Source organism: Pholis gunnellus, assembly GCF_910591455.1.
Source record: "Pholis gunnellus genome assembly, chromosome: 14".
NCBI classification, from domain to species: Eukaryota; Metazoa; Chordata; class Actinopteri; order Perciformes; family Pholidae; genus Pholis; species Pholis gunnellus.
The window spans coordinates 9,479,642-9,493,926 of NC_136541.1; the positions used below are offsets into that span (position 1 = coordinate 9,479,642).

At 41.2% G+C, this 14,285-nt stretch overlaps 1 protein-coding gene across 1 annotated transcript; it reads left to right on the forward strand.

Moving 5' to 3' along the window:
- Nucleotides 1-174: 174 nt before the first annotated feature.
- On the forward strand, nt 175-12,793 carry acss2l (acyl-CoA synthetase short chain family member 2 like). The gene is made up of 18 exons (XM_079173875.1): nt 175-412; nt 564-759; nt 3,237-3,328; nt 3,743-3,846; nt 5,507-5,579; nt 5,767-5,842; nt 6,554-6,638; nt 6,845-6,982; nt 7,435-7,605; nt 7,715-7,848; nt 9,299-9,431; nt 10,060-10,116; nt 10,366-10,446; nt 10,630-10,738; nt 10,867-10,935; nt 11,465-11,641; nt 12,080-12,154; nt 12,270-12,793. Exons 1-18 carry the CDS (start codon nt 289-291, stop codon nt 12,395-12,397), a joined length of 2,022 nt encoding a protein of 673 aa, XP_079030001.1. The 5' UTR covers nt 175-288; the 3' UTR covers nt 12,398-12,793.
- Nucleotides 12,794-14,285: the final 1,492 nt, after the last annotated feature.

A 14,285-nucleotide genomic window follows, 5' to 3' on the forward strand; every position in this document is an offset into this window, starting at 1 on the left:
TGCTGCTTAGATAAATAATGCCATCAACAGGCCAGAGGGGGCTCATCCAATGAAAAAGTGGGAGTGTTGCACCCTGCAGGCCGATTGGCTGCCCTGGCCCTAAGCAGACTGAGTGAGCCTGCAACTCAGGGATTAGAGGTAGGTCTCTCTGCATGCTGAATTGTGTTGCTTCAGTACAAGAGGCCTTGTAGCGGTCTTACTTTACTCAGGAGGATCCAGACAGATCAGCTGTGACTCCAGATTAACCTATATTCACTCTCAGATGATATAGGCATCTGTCCTTCCACAATGGTTGTTCCTGAATCCCAGGAAAAAATGTACTACCCTCCTGATGACCTGAAGGGGGATGCTCATGTGCCTGATTTTAACTCCTACCTGGCACTGTACAGGAAATCTCTTGAGAATCCAGAAGGTAGGTCAAACACGTCTGTATTTTTAGTGCAGTGCTTGCAGAGTTTCCTTGCATTCCACCTCCCACTGAGCCTGACTGTGCCGTATCTCTCTGTGTTTATCTGCCCTGTCTGCAGCCTGTAACACTGACATGAAATATTTCTTTGTTTCAGCTTTCTGGAAAGAGATTGCTGATGAGTTCTGTTGGAAGAAGCCAGCAACAGGACCAATGCTGCAGTACAACTTTGATGTGACAAAAGGGAACATTTATGTGAAATGCATGGAAGGGGCCAAAACCAACATGTGCTATAATGTCCTGGACAGGCTTGTGAGGGAGAGGAATCTTGGTGAAAAGGTTGCCTATTACTGGTAAGCGACAGTTTCTGTCCGCCATGAATGATGACTTTGATGGAAAATACTTCTTGGCGTGATGCCACGTATTCCAGTCAATAGCAACTGTTGTGTCCCCTGTGCCGACCCCAGTGCACCAAAGCAAACCTCAGCTAGTACAACACAATGTCAGTGCTTACATTTTATGTCCTCTGAATCAACAGAGAACATTCAACAGGATTCAAGTTCATATGATTTGGGTACAACACGTTTTAAAATCTAGCATTACAGAAAATTCTAAGAGTCCTATGTTTTATTACAGTAAAAAAAAAAAAGTCTGTTTTTATTGTCAATATTTTGGATGTAAGCTCATAGGCTCTACTTTATGTTGTTTTGACTGCATATTATGGCGCATATTTACTCTGTCAACAGTAGAGGCTTAGCAAACAACAATAGTGGTTCTGCAACCTCAGCAGTAATAGGGGTTCATTGAAACTGGGCACAGCGGAGACCAGCCATCGCCCACACAAGTGTCTTAACGCTGATTGCACTACATCGAAGCACTTATGTAATATGCCCAAGTGTTTGTCATACCGGTTTCTGCACGTCACATGAGGAGAATACAGTCTGTCCACTGTAGTACCATGGTTATATTGAAGTTATAAATGGCCAGATGGATTGTTCACTGATGTGGCTTTAGCTGCTCACATCTTGGTCAAACATTTACAAAACTATCTCAAATGGTAGGACACTGCAAAATATAACGATAAGAAAATAAGACACCAAAAAGTATTTCATAGTGAGATTTGTGTCGTTTTCTTTGACTCTGTTACTGCATCTATTATTTGCACGAAATCGAGAACGGTCTCAGCGCTCTGTGATGACAGGTGTCCCGGGCTGAAGTGTCACCCTTTGCACAAACATTGCTTTAATAAAGAGGGTTTATATCTATTCTCTACAGGTTTCTTAACCCTTTCAAGTGCTTGTAAGAAATAGTTTCAGCATAAAAAAACCCGAAAAAAAAACATTTTCTGTCTCACTGAATGCAATACGTGTATAAAGAGAAAAATCCTGTATAAAGTTATTGAATGTGAAACGACAAAAGCTGCTTTTAAATGTACTTTTGAATTGTTAAAGGTCATAAGAAACAGTTCCTATTAGTTATGCATTAACTTCTATAAGGCAAGGCAAACAAACCGATGGATGTATACGGGATGAATGCATCACATAAGATATTGAGACTGAAATAATAAATTACATGAAATAAATCAAATACAGACGAAAAGAAAAAATCAAAGAACAAGTCAAGAAAATGAAAGAGCATAATAAATAAAAGACTGAAATGTATGGTGCATGTACAACAACAGCACAAAGTCTAAAGGCAATGGTAAACATACGAAATAAGCACAGCAGCTAAAAGCAGCTTCACCATGTTTGGATTTTACGAGAGGCGACCTCAGAGGATCTGTGGGTGAATACCGTCGCACAAGTATTTCGCTCATAAATCATCTGGTCATTTACTACTGAGTTGTATTAGTGAAAGGTTCTTTTTGAAGTGGAGTATTGTGCTCCGCTTTCTTGGTCTTTGTTCGATTTTAAGCAGCAGCATTCTGAATGAGCGACAGCTGTCAAAGACCTGAGTAAATCCTATTACAGCAGTCTGGCCTGCCAGAGATAAAGACGTGGATTACGTTTTCTAAATCTTGTTTGTAGGTGAATTCTATAATTCATGCTATATTTTAAGGTGATATTAGGTTGCCTTGTTATTGTCCCGACATGGGCATTCAGATTTAGGTCTGATTTCCTGACCACATCAAGATTTAACCCTTGGGTTTCCTTTTTGTAAATGTAGGAATCACATCCAATCCTCTGCCTTGCACAATGCATATTCAGAACTAACGAGAGCATTAAGCAGTTAATTTAAAATGGTACAACGATTGACCCCTGTGGAACTCCACATTTGATTTGGTTGGTTCTGATACATATTTGCCAAGAGGCATACAACAGTATATGAAGACTAGTAAAGACAATCAAATACATGCACTTCATCAATAGCAGCTGCTTTCAGACGTGCCGTTTCATTGCTGTATTTGTAATAATTTCCCCATCATCGATTGGCGATAAGGTCGATGCCAGGTTTGAGAGGGTTTTGGCTTCTGTTCCGCACCAGAGGCCTGCTAATATGCTGACCGCTGGCATGTGAAACATTGTGCCACGTAGCGTTCCAAAAATCTCTTTGACAAACATCCAAACGCAATAGACCCAGCAACCAGTTGGGACAGGTTATCTCCCCTGTGAACCTACAGGGCAACATAATGTTTTCAGAGAAGGTAATTTAAAAAAAAAAAAACACTGAATCTGGAGGGTTTCTGTGTCTGCCATGAAAGTATTTAAAAAAATAGTTGATCACAATGTGATTAACACACACAGACAGCACTTTATATAATCTGAGACAGGTTTTGCATGACAGTAACAGATTTGGTTTGTGTTTCTTCCCTTGTATGTTGTCCTCTCAGGGAGGGGAACTCACCCGACCACCACATGGCCATCACCTACCGCCAGCTGCTGAGCCAGGTCTGCCGTTGTGCTAATGTCCTCAAGCAAATGGGTGAGAAATCTTAGACCTAAACAAAATGACATCACTATTAATTGGTTTGTAGCAACAACAAAAAATGACGTCATCCTTTGAAATTACCCTCAGCAGCTCAAAGTTTGAGTAAAACAAGAAATACTCGAACGCATGCCAGAATGCTTGCTTGATTCCAACATGTTTCAGCTTGTAGAATCACGAGGACACAATGATAATAACCAGCATGCTGCAACACACTAGATGCTACTATATGGCTCTATGCGGTATGCCCAATGCACTTTGCACATCAGACATACAGTATAGGATCTGGCATATGCAACATGCTGAAACTCACCTTAGAGCTACATTGCCATTGCTGGTTTAAGTTGAGAAGCAGCCCAGATGTGATTTGCGTTATCCAAAACAGCACATCTGCTTGTTTCTGTGTTCAAGGTGTAAAAAAGGGAGACAGGGTGTCCATCTACCTTCCCATGATCCCAGAGCTGGTCTACACTATGTTGGCCTGTGCAAGGATAGGCGCTATTCACTCCATTGTGGTAAGAAGTGTGATGAACAATCCAATTTTTCATGCAAATTATTTTTGTTTCACCCATTTTGGAAAAGCAGACAAGTAGGTTTTGCTACATAAAGGTGGAGCATCATTTAATGTCAGCTGGTTAAAGAAAACAAGATTTTATTTCTTAATATGAAAAATGACGCTCCAAGCAGGAGACACTCAGCATTGTTTTATGGTAATATTTAAACCATATCTGGTATCCAATCTGTGTCAATTTTCCTTTTTGCGGTCCACATGTAGGTCAGCAGTGTTTGCCCTGCTCCTATCCGCTGTTCTCTATGTGAACACAGCACTGAGGGCACATGAACTCAATATATGGGTCAAACACTTATAGGCCGTGTCTAGCTTTGGTAGGCGACAGAGTCTTTGAAGTTTTGCCAGGAAGCCAACACTATTTTAACGTTTCAACATTCCTCAACCATGCAAAGGTTAGTAGCCCTGTTAAAAATATCTCCAGGCGGCTCCAAGATGAGTTTGCTTTATGACTTGCAAAGGCCTGTTTCTGGCAGGCTAAGGTGTGAGTGACCATGTCTGTGCTTGGTCACTGTTGAACATTTTCCAGTTTTTTAATTTTTTTATTATACTTGATATCAACATCACCTGGCAACATAAGGATCTCCGGTACAACTCCAGCCTCTTGAAATCTCATGTGACTGTTAATATTAAATCATAAATGAAGCTTGGCATGAAATTAAATCATAGATGGAGCCAGACAGGACAGTCAATGCCAGTCATGCAGTGACATTTTGCTGCGTCCAGAGTCCTCAGTGTCCTGATTCATAATGCTGTCATCAACCCAGAAACGTTACACTCTGAACTATTAAACTTGGCCAGAACACAAACGTCTGGCGGTGGACACAGCAGATGACAATCCGATAAAAGAATTATTATCAAGGTCTGGTTTATTATGTAAGATTGAACAAGGTGACTTTGCTATACACGGTAAAGAGAGAGAACAGCATGCGTCAGACAGCAGCCACCGTGTATTAAACCGTGTATTAATCCAGGAATAATGGTCAAATCTAAAATATAGTGTAACAGCAAGTAGAGAAGAAACATAAAGTCATGGGTGTGGTTAATATATGAATGCAACTTTTAGTTTGTGAGACGAAGAATCAAGGGATGGATTACTGAACGGGCCTACCGAGCACCGGCCCCGGGATGAACAGCGTAAGGGGCCCCTCTAGACTTCACCTACAAAATGTCACTCAAAAAGGCACGTACCAACCAGGAAGAGGCTCACAATGACCACAAATTAACATAAAATGACTACAATGATACCAAAGACAAATATGTTCTACATGTATGTTTGTTTTATGACACTTTCATTTAGTTTTGTTTTTGGCTTTTAGTTAAATTAATTCTCTTTGTGTTTTAAATGTGTGCTGCTTTTATTGTACTTTAGAAATGTTTTGAAAGGTGTTTCAGAAATATTCTTCTTTTAATTATTCGAATCAATCAATTGATCGTCAATCAAAGTTTACAGATCGATTGTCTCGTTTAAATTGAGAGGTTTAGGTAATCAGACAAAGCTGTTTTCTTGTTTACAACCTGATGGACAAAACCATGACAGTAAGACCCAAGCTGTTACAAACCAGAATTACCCCTGAAGGCCATAACTTTTATCTTCTCTTGCTCAGTTTGCAGGTTTCTCCTCCGAGTCTCTGTGTGAGAGGATCGTGGATGCCCAGAGCAGCGTCCTGGTGACAGCAGGTGTGTCCGACAGCCCAGATAAGGCGCATGTCAGCCAACAGAGCAGCATCAGGATGTGATGTGTTGTAGCGCTCAGGGACTGTAAAGATGGTTTTCCAGTTTGTAAAGACACTCAGTGTTTAAATACCCTCTCCCTGATGGTTCACACCGCTCATCAGCTGTCTCTCCGTCCCTTTGTGACGTACAGATGGTGTTTACAGAGGAGAGAAGCTGATCAACCTGAAACAGATTGCAGACGAGGCTCTGGAGAAGTGCAGGGAAAAGTAGGTCCTGCTGAAAGGCCAACAAGTTTCTCGGTTCTCAGCAACCGCCCTTATTTACACTAGCTGCTGGTAATGGACTCAACCGCTGGCATATGACTCACCCCACACACACACACACACACACACACACACACACACAGACCTATCAGCTGATATCAAGGACGTTGAGGAAACACACTGCCCAGTTTCCACATTTCGGGGTTGCCGGGCAACATGGGAAGCTCAGATCATTCAGGAAAGCCCAAACTGCTTGTGTCCCATAGCAACATGAGCCGGGGAGGGATGTGTGATCGGGGGTGCAGGTGTATCGTTTAAAAAATAAAACATATCGTGATGTTGTCTGTTACACCAAAGCCTCGTGGCAAAACAAAAGTACAATTCTTTCAATCAAAATCTCACATTTTCCATATAATACAGAGTTTTCCTGGAACTATTCAACCTTTCTACTTAATATTATTATTCATTTTCTCATTTCACATTTCTGATAATGCGTTTTAAAAGGGATCCCTCCTCTGTTGCTCTTCCCAAGGTTTCTAACTTTATTTCCTGTTTTTAGAGTCTTTACTTATACGAATCAAGGGTCAAAGGTGTTGTATTTTGCTCCTATTGTAAAGTCCTCTGAGATGTTTCATCTATATACTGACATGAGATGTCAAATTAAACTTGATGACTTTTGGTGGTTTTTTTTAATTAATTTGTTTCTTTTCACAGAGCGTCATCTAGTGTCACTAAATGCCTCGTCATCAAGCACCATGCGCTCAGGACAAAAAGCGGAGCTGCATGCAACAAACTACAGGTAGATATGCTTTAAAAAGTACCGTCTCATGTTTTGGTTTGATATCACTAAAAAACACATGCTTGGACAAGAAAAAATTATATAATAAATTACATGTCAGTTTATAATTTAAATGGTCTGTTATCACCTGTATTTTGCAAATTATTCAAGTTGTTATAATGAGTGATTTTATATCTTGCATTTGTTCCTTGTTCTGATGCGTTCAGACCCCCTGGGACTCAGACTGTGACGTGTGGTGGGATGACGTGATGAGAGACTCTCCTGAAGAGTGTGAACCCGAGTGGCTGGATGCTGAGGATCCGCTGTTTATCCTCTACACCAGCGGCTCCACCGGCAAACCCAAGGTAAGATGAACGATGTGCAATGAAACCAGTTTTATATTGTAGAAACACACAGAGTAGCGCAGGAAATCTGCGATTTTCTGCATTTAAATGTTTCTTTGAAATCGCAGCATCTTATTTTCTACTCTGATAAGAGTCTGATGGTGTTAACTGTGCCGTCTTTCACATAATATTTTGTCTCTGCTGTAAAACAGTGGGAAGTAATGCTTTTCTCAGAAGCATAAATGCATCCCTAGAAAGTTGAAAGCATCACAATTGCGTTTGTATTTTGTGTACACATGTTATTATTACATAAAACACAGGATTCAGATCATCAGATAATAGGAAATGATCTGCGTCTTTGTCTCTCACATACACACACACACACACACCAGCCCCATTATTTTTGCTGTCTGCTGTCTTCGTGCTGACCCATCGCCTCCTCATTCATGTTTCTGTGCTTGTGTACCGTACAGGGTGTTCTCCACACTGTTGCCGGGTATCTACTTTACACGTCGCTGACCTTCAAGTACGTTTTCGACCATCACCACGATGACGTGTACTGGTGCACCGCCGACATCGGCTGGATCACCGGCCACTCCTACATCACCTACGGCCCACTTGCAAACGGCGCCACTAGCGTCCTGGTGAGTCTCAAAGAGACTTTTATCGTATTAAAAATCCTCACAGATCCATTAGAAGACATAGAGGCCCAATTTAAGAGCTTATTTAAGATGCATGTGTTCTTTTCTCCAGTTTGAAGGTATCCCAGTTCACCCTCATGTCGGCCGGTTCTGGGAGATCATTGAGAAGTACAAAGTGACCAAGTTCTACACAGCTCCCACAGCCATCCGCCTGCTGATGAAGTACGGACGGGAACCGCTGCAGAAGTAAGAGGCTGCATCCTCTGAATGCCAGAGCAGCTCAGAAAAAACTTCCAGAGGCTAACGCAGTAGTTTGACTTTCAAAACACAGCTTGTATGTGATCTTTGCTTGTATTTTTACAACAGTTCTCACATGTAGATGCACATCTTTAAGACGTCTGTTCTCACTTCTAATGTGACAAACTCCTCGGAGGTGATGTGAAAAAGCAAACGGTATCACTCACATCATCGTTCACACAGTGTGAACATCCCTTTGTCATACATTTTCAACACTAAATTCACAAGAATCCTAAAAGGAATACTTCACCCAATGACCATTAAAGTCTTGGTGAATTGAAGTAAATGCGGGCCGCGTTTAACAACAGAAGAAAACATGTCAAAACATCTGTTTACAAACTCTCATACAACTTGTGCAATATAATCTGTCCCAAACACATGCATCTTCGCTAAAACCATACCATCTAAAACACTTCCGCATAAACAGTCTCATGCTCTAAGAGTTCAAGGTGATTTGTGAGTAATTCATTTTCAAGTGATCATTTTGGTGGAGAAGAATTACTTTAAACCCATTATTTCTAAAAATACGACAATAAACGATAAACGGAATATAACGGATAAATGGAAAACTCAACGTCTTAATCTGTCACTTCAAAGATAAGAAGCTTTAAAAAAATAAACCAGTCAGAATTTTCACCAGCTTGTCAGTGCAACATAAGTGCTTGGCAACAACAACCCTAAAGGACTTGAAAACAGACACTGATTAAGTATCTTCCTTTCAGCTGACAACCATCAACCAGACATTTCCCAATGCAGCAGCTCTTATTGAGTTTTATGGCAGAAAATGGTAAAAGGAAAAATAAAAGGAATAGTGTAAATAAAGTGAAAATAAACCAGACGCCAGGAAGTCACAACACGACTTGTCATCTTTCCACCTCGGTTTTTGTACAGCTTAAACTAATTTAGGGGCGCTGGAAGGCTTGTTAGCTCCAGACAGACCTAAGCTAACCAAAAGCTATAGATAGAAAATAAGCATATTTCCCCAAATATCAAACTATTGCTTTAATTCAAAACATCAACACTAAACATGTAAAACATCACCGGTGAAGCTGATAACAAATGTCAGTTGCCAGAATAAAAGTGCATAATTTAGCACTTATGTCTTAGAAACAGCAAATCAGTAATTTGTAGTAGTAGATATGGCAGAAAGTGGAACTCGTGGAATATATTTAACATCACAGATTAATATGTAACGTTATCCCATCAGATGATCTCATTAGGATCAAGATCTATATTTCTCAAGAGACACAACCAGCATACAAAAACAACACATGACCTGTAAGGCCAAACAACAAATAAAGTTAACATACTACAAGAGTCACAGAGCAGTGCGTCAGTACAACATAATGATGAAATATAGAAGATATCTGAGGGACGTTTTCTCACCTGCCTCCTCCAGGTATGACCTCTCCAGCCTGAGGATTCTGGGTACTGTTGGTGAGCCGATCAACCCGGAGGCGTGGCAGTGGTACCACGAGGTCGTCGGTCAGGGCAGGTGTCCCGTGGTCGACACTTTCTGGCAGACAGAGACCGTAAGTGCTCAGCTGGCATTCAGTTATACATCAAAATCATGTTTAGAGGGTTGAAAAACAATTCAGTCCAAATGTTGTTTCGTTCAGATTCAGGAGAATTACTCTAAATGTACAGGAGACTGGATTTAGAATCATGTTTCTTTGATATGTATATAATAATACATGTGATGAACTGTGTAAAGCAGTTGATGTTACTGTAAACATCATATAACGACTAAGAATCACCACAAATTTTTATATTTTTAAACGGCAAAAACCTGTTTTGTGGGTCGCAAGGTCCAACCAACAAGAAACCAAATGAAAAGTTTATTTGTGCTGAACTCTGACTGAATATAATCTGGGGACATTTTAAGGAGAAACCCCCCCCCAAATGTACACTTGCAACAGTCTTATACTGTCCAACAGTTCACAGATGTACAATTAATCTAATAACTGTCAATTGCACGTCAAAGGGGACGCCCAGGAGGAGCAGAAACCCTATTTGGACCTGTTTTTCTCTGTGACCAAACAGCACAACAGTGCAATAACAACAATAAGTTGATGGCAAAACAATAAACATGAATCACACCAATATTAAGCCACAGGTACAGTTTCCTGTTCCTTTAAATATTAATTTATTTCTCTATAGGGAGGTCATGTTTTGACTCCTCTGCCTGCTGCCACGCCGCTGAAACCAGGCTCTGCTGTAAGTAACAACATTGGTTACCTCATAATATTTTGATGTAAATCTTAAACACACTAACATCTTCTCCGATGAGTTTCATCAATACAAATCATGCTGGTAAGGAAGGGTTGGACTAAACCAATGCAGGAGATGCAACGTTTCTATTTGGCTTTAGATTGTGATCCAGACTATGAATGGAAAGAAACATACAGGAGCTGTTCAATGGGAGAACACAGTTATCTCACATTAAATCCACATCTCATGTTTCAGACCTTTCCTTTCTTCGGAGTAGAGCCCACAATCCTCAACGAACACGGAGAGGAACTGGAAGGCGAGGGCGAGGGTTATCTCGTAAGTATCAATTCAATTCAACTTTATTTATCTCTGTGAGGGAAACCGTGTGCAGCAGTTCGCTGCCCAGAACAACAGATACACACAGTAGACAGCAAAGTAAATCATAAACATTCAAAGGCTTTAAGCTTAAAAAACAATATGTCCTGTATGTGTAACTGATAATTAATACATTTGTTACAGGTATTCAGGAGGCCCTGGCCTGGAATAATGCGCACTGTGTACAGAAACCACGAACGCTTCGAGAACACCTACTTCAAGAAGTTCCCTGGCTTCTATGTAACTGGTGATGGTAAGTCTCAAAAACCTCTATTACGTCTTCTGTCTGGATACTCAAGCTCACAAACCTGCAACGCAGACTATATGCTAATTCCAAAACATGTACTTGATTAATATGTTACTTGTTTTCTCCTCTCGCAGGCTGCAGGCGGGACAAAGACGGCTATTACTGGATCACAGGAAGAATAGACGACATGCTGAATGTGTCAGGTACTGTACTGTGTTACTGTCTGATAACACAGCTGCTTCTCAAAACCATCAAGAAAAGGTTATTACAAAACTAAAAACAGTCTTTTGTTCACTGTAGATATTCAGTATGCGTGTCTTTATCCGGCTGCATTATGAGTTCAAGCATCCTGCTCCTAAAACCTGAATGAATAGCTCGCATGTCTCAGCTCTGCATGCTAACCTGCCTGTCTGACTGGCTGGTGTTGATTCCAGTCTGAAGGCATCCCAGTATATCATAGGGTGACATTTAGGCTACAAACAACACAGGAAAGCACTTTAACTTATAGATGCATAGCCAAAGTATAATAAAATCACAACTAATATGACCGACACAGTCGAACATGCTTAAAGAAATAATAAATAAACAGGAATAAGTAGCGAGAGATTGCTGATATCGGCAGATACACACGCTAACATGTGAATAAAGGGAGTACTGCCACTTATTTGTGTCCACTTCAAGCATTGCTCGGTTATGTATTATTACTACCTTGTTGTTCTTTGTGTCTTTCAGGCCACCTGATGAGCACAGCGGAGGTGGAGGCGGCTCTGACGCAGCACCCGGCCGTGGCGGAGGCTGCTGTAGTGAGTCGGCCTCACAAGGTGAAGGGAGAGTGTCTGTACTGCTTCGTCACCCTCAAAAACAGCAGGGAGTTCAACCACAAACTGGTGGAGGAGCTCAAGAGACTGGGTGAGGCTCCGACACAGGGGACGGTTCCCTTGAGGGTTAAAGGAAGAAATCCAGTCAAAGTGATGTAAATTGTATCTCAAATATGTAGATTTTCCAAATTGAACAATTGATAATGAGACATCAGTTGCATTTGCAGATGTTCTTCCTCTCAAATAAGATAACGTACCACTTTATTGATCCAGGGAGGGAAATACTATATAAGCCTATATCAGAATACAGCTTTGTACAGGAGTGTGTAGCTGTACACAACAATGCACAATTAAAAACATTAGAAAAATATGGTGAACAATAAAGCTCAGATTGTTCACAAACTAGCTGTCATGCTCATACAAACACCTGTGAATGAAAGCAGTCCGTTTTAACATGTTATCTTTATTTTCAGTCAGGACCATCTATATTCTGCTCTGCACTGATTCCTTCTCTGTATTCTTTTGTCAGTGAGAGAGAAAATCGGACCAATCGCCACGCCAGACTTCATTCAGAATGCTCCGGCGCTCCCGAAGACTCGCTCAGGTAAACGGCTCAACACCTCTTAAAAACCAACGTCCTCCTCCTCCTCCTCCTCCTCCTCCTCCTCCTCTCTCCTCCTCAGTAACATCTGTCTTCTCTGACTCTGGATCCACTTTAGGGAAGATCATGAGGCGGATCCTTCGGCAGATCGCCCGCAACGAGAAGGACCTGGGCGACCTTTCGACCCTGGCCGACCCAAAGGTGGTGGAGGAGCTGTTCAGCCAGAGATGTGAAGCTGCAGCCTGAACACACGCCTCGCTCTCTCCTGCTCTCCTCATGCTATGCAACAGCACACATGAAGACAAATCGCAAGCTGCTGGTTCTGGGTCAGCATCTGTGCACTTGTTGGAACTGAATGAAGGGACTGGGTTCAGAAATTTATACCGCTGATATTATTTTTTTAGGTGGAGAAATGAAAGTAGAAAACAACTGATTTAAATAAAATGTCAGTAGTTGCCTTTACAAGCTGATGTATGAGGCTGTTGTTGCTTTGCGTTTGGGCCAAAATGTCAAACAAACTAGTCACAGAATTGCTTTTAGCTCCATGTCTCATATTGTTGGAGGAGGAATTTCATGTTGCCTGATGTATATTTTCAATCTGTGATATTTCTATGAGCTGAGAATGAAGTGTTTTATCTGTTATTGTTGCCTTTGTCCGTTTCCTTTCAAGCTCAGCAGTTGATCGGCCCCCTCATGTGGCAGGAATCGTCCTCTACAGCTGCTATCTGATTACTGTAAAATGCCCTTTTTACTCTCCTGCCTTCTGTCTTTTCATGATGCACAGAGCACACACACACACACACACACACACACACACACACACACACACACACACACACACAGGGATTTGAGTGCAGCAGGGAGCTGCGATTATGTGATTATGGCAAAGATAAAGGAATGCAGAGTAGAAGAAAAGAGGGTTGTTTTATCTTAAGTGCACTGGATTCTTTTGAAATTACAAGCATCAGTCAGAGGTCTTAAAAAGATTAGACTGCTCTCTTATCTTACTGCAAACGTTGGGTCATGCACAGTCTGTGCACTTCCTTTGTTTCACGTTATTTATCTCCTCTACCCCACTAAACATTACGTGCATGCAGCGATATACTGTACGTTTGTGTCGGTGGGGAGGACGAGCAAAGAGGAGCCCAGAAACAGGGCAATGGGTAACATTACATCATCACCCCCAGCAGCCGAGGAGGGGTTACCATGGTAACCCCCCCCCCCCCCCCCCCAAGAAACCCTCCTTCTCCCTTTTTACCACAACAGCAGTCTGCAGATGTTTTGTAACCTGACGACGCTGACTTCCTGGTCTCTCGCTCACACACACACACACACACACACACACACACCTCTTGACCTTCTTTACGTCATTCAAAATAATAACATTTTTTCCTAAAAGCAGTCGTGCACCGTTCCATAATGTTTCTGTCGACAGCTTTTCTACAGAGGTGTTGATTCAACTTTGTGGTCGTTTAATAAGAGGGTGTGTTTTATGATGCTGTTGTGCGTTATGCTGAGAGGGGAAAGTTTTCGCTCTCTTATTCGTAGGTCATATGTCATCCTTGATATCATTAAGATATATCAAATGAAAACATATTGTGGCAGCCACACACACATTGAAACGTCCAATCCGAATAATCTATACTCTCCACCAACCCCACGAAAAATAAATTGAAATAGAAACAACAGCATTGAAACCAATTAAGGAAACGTATCAAAAAACAAAGACACAAAACACCAACAAGCCTTCACACATCGAGTCAACATTTTCACAAAACACTCTTCCCATGCGTAGTTCTTTCAAAGCTAAAGCGAATAGAAACTGACAGCTCTTTCCATCCTAAAATTAAAACTGGGAAAAGAGTCTCACGGTAAGAACTTTGACGACTGATCAGAGAATAACTGAACCGTTTCTTTCCACGATAATGAAATAGATTTCCAACATAAGTAATAATAATTAATAATATAACTCTTCTTCTATTATGTGGCATTTTAAATATAGAGAGGTTCTTTCTCAATATTTTACCCAACCCATTTATATCATTATATCATAGATCAACCTTTACGATGCCAGTTTATCAATAATTCACTGTGTGCCATAATGTCTTCTTCGACTGCTGCTTGTCGACATCCA

Coding starts and splice junctions, on each gene's coding strand:
- acss2l (XM_079173875.1), top strand. CDS start 289: ATGGTTGTTCCTGAATCCCAGGAAAAAATGTACTACCCTCCTGATGAC. Junction 3,329..3,742: donor TAATGTCCTCAAGCAAATGG/GTGAGAAATCTT, acceptor TCTGTGTTCAAG/GTGTAAAAAAGGGAGACAGG. Junction 10,936..11,464: donor CGACATGCTGAATGTGTCAG/GTACTGTACTGT, acceptor TGTGTCTTTCAG/GCCACCTGATGAGCACAGCG.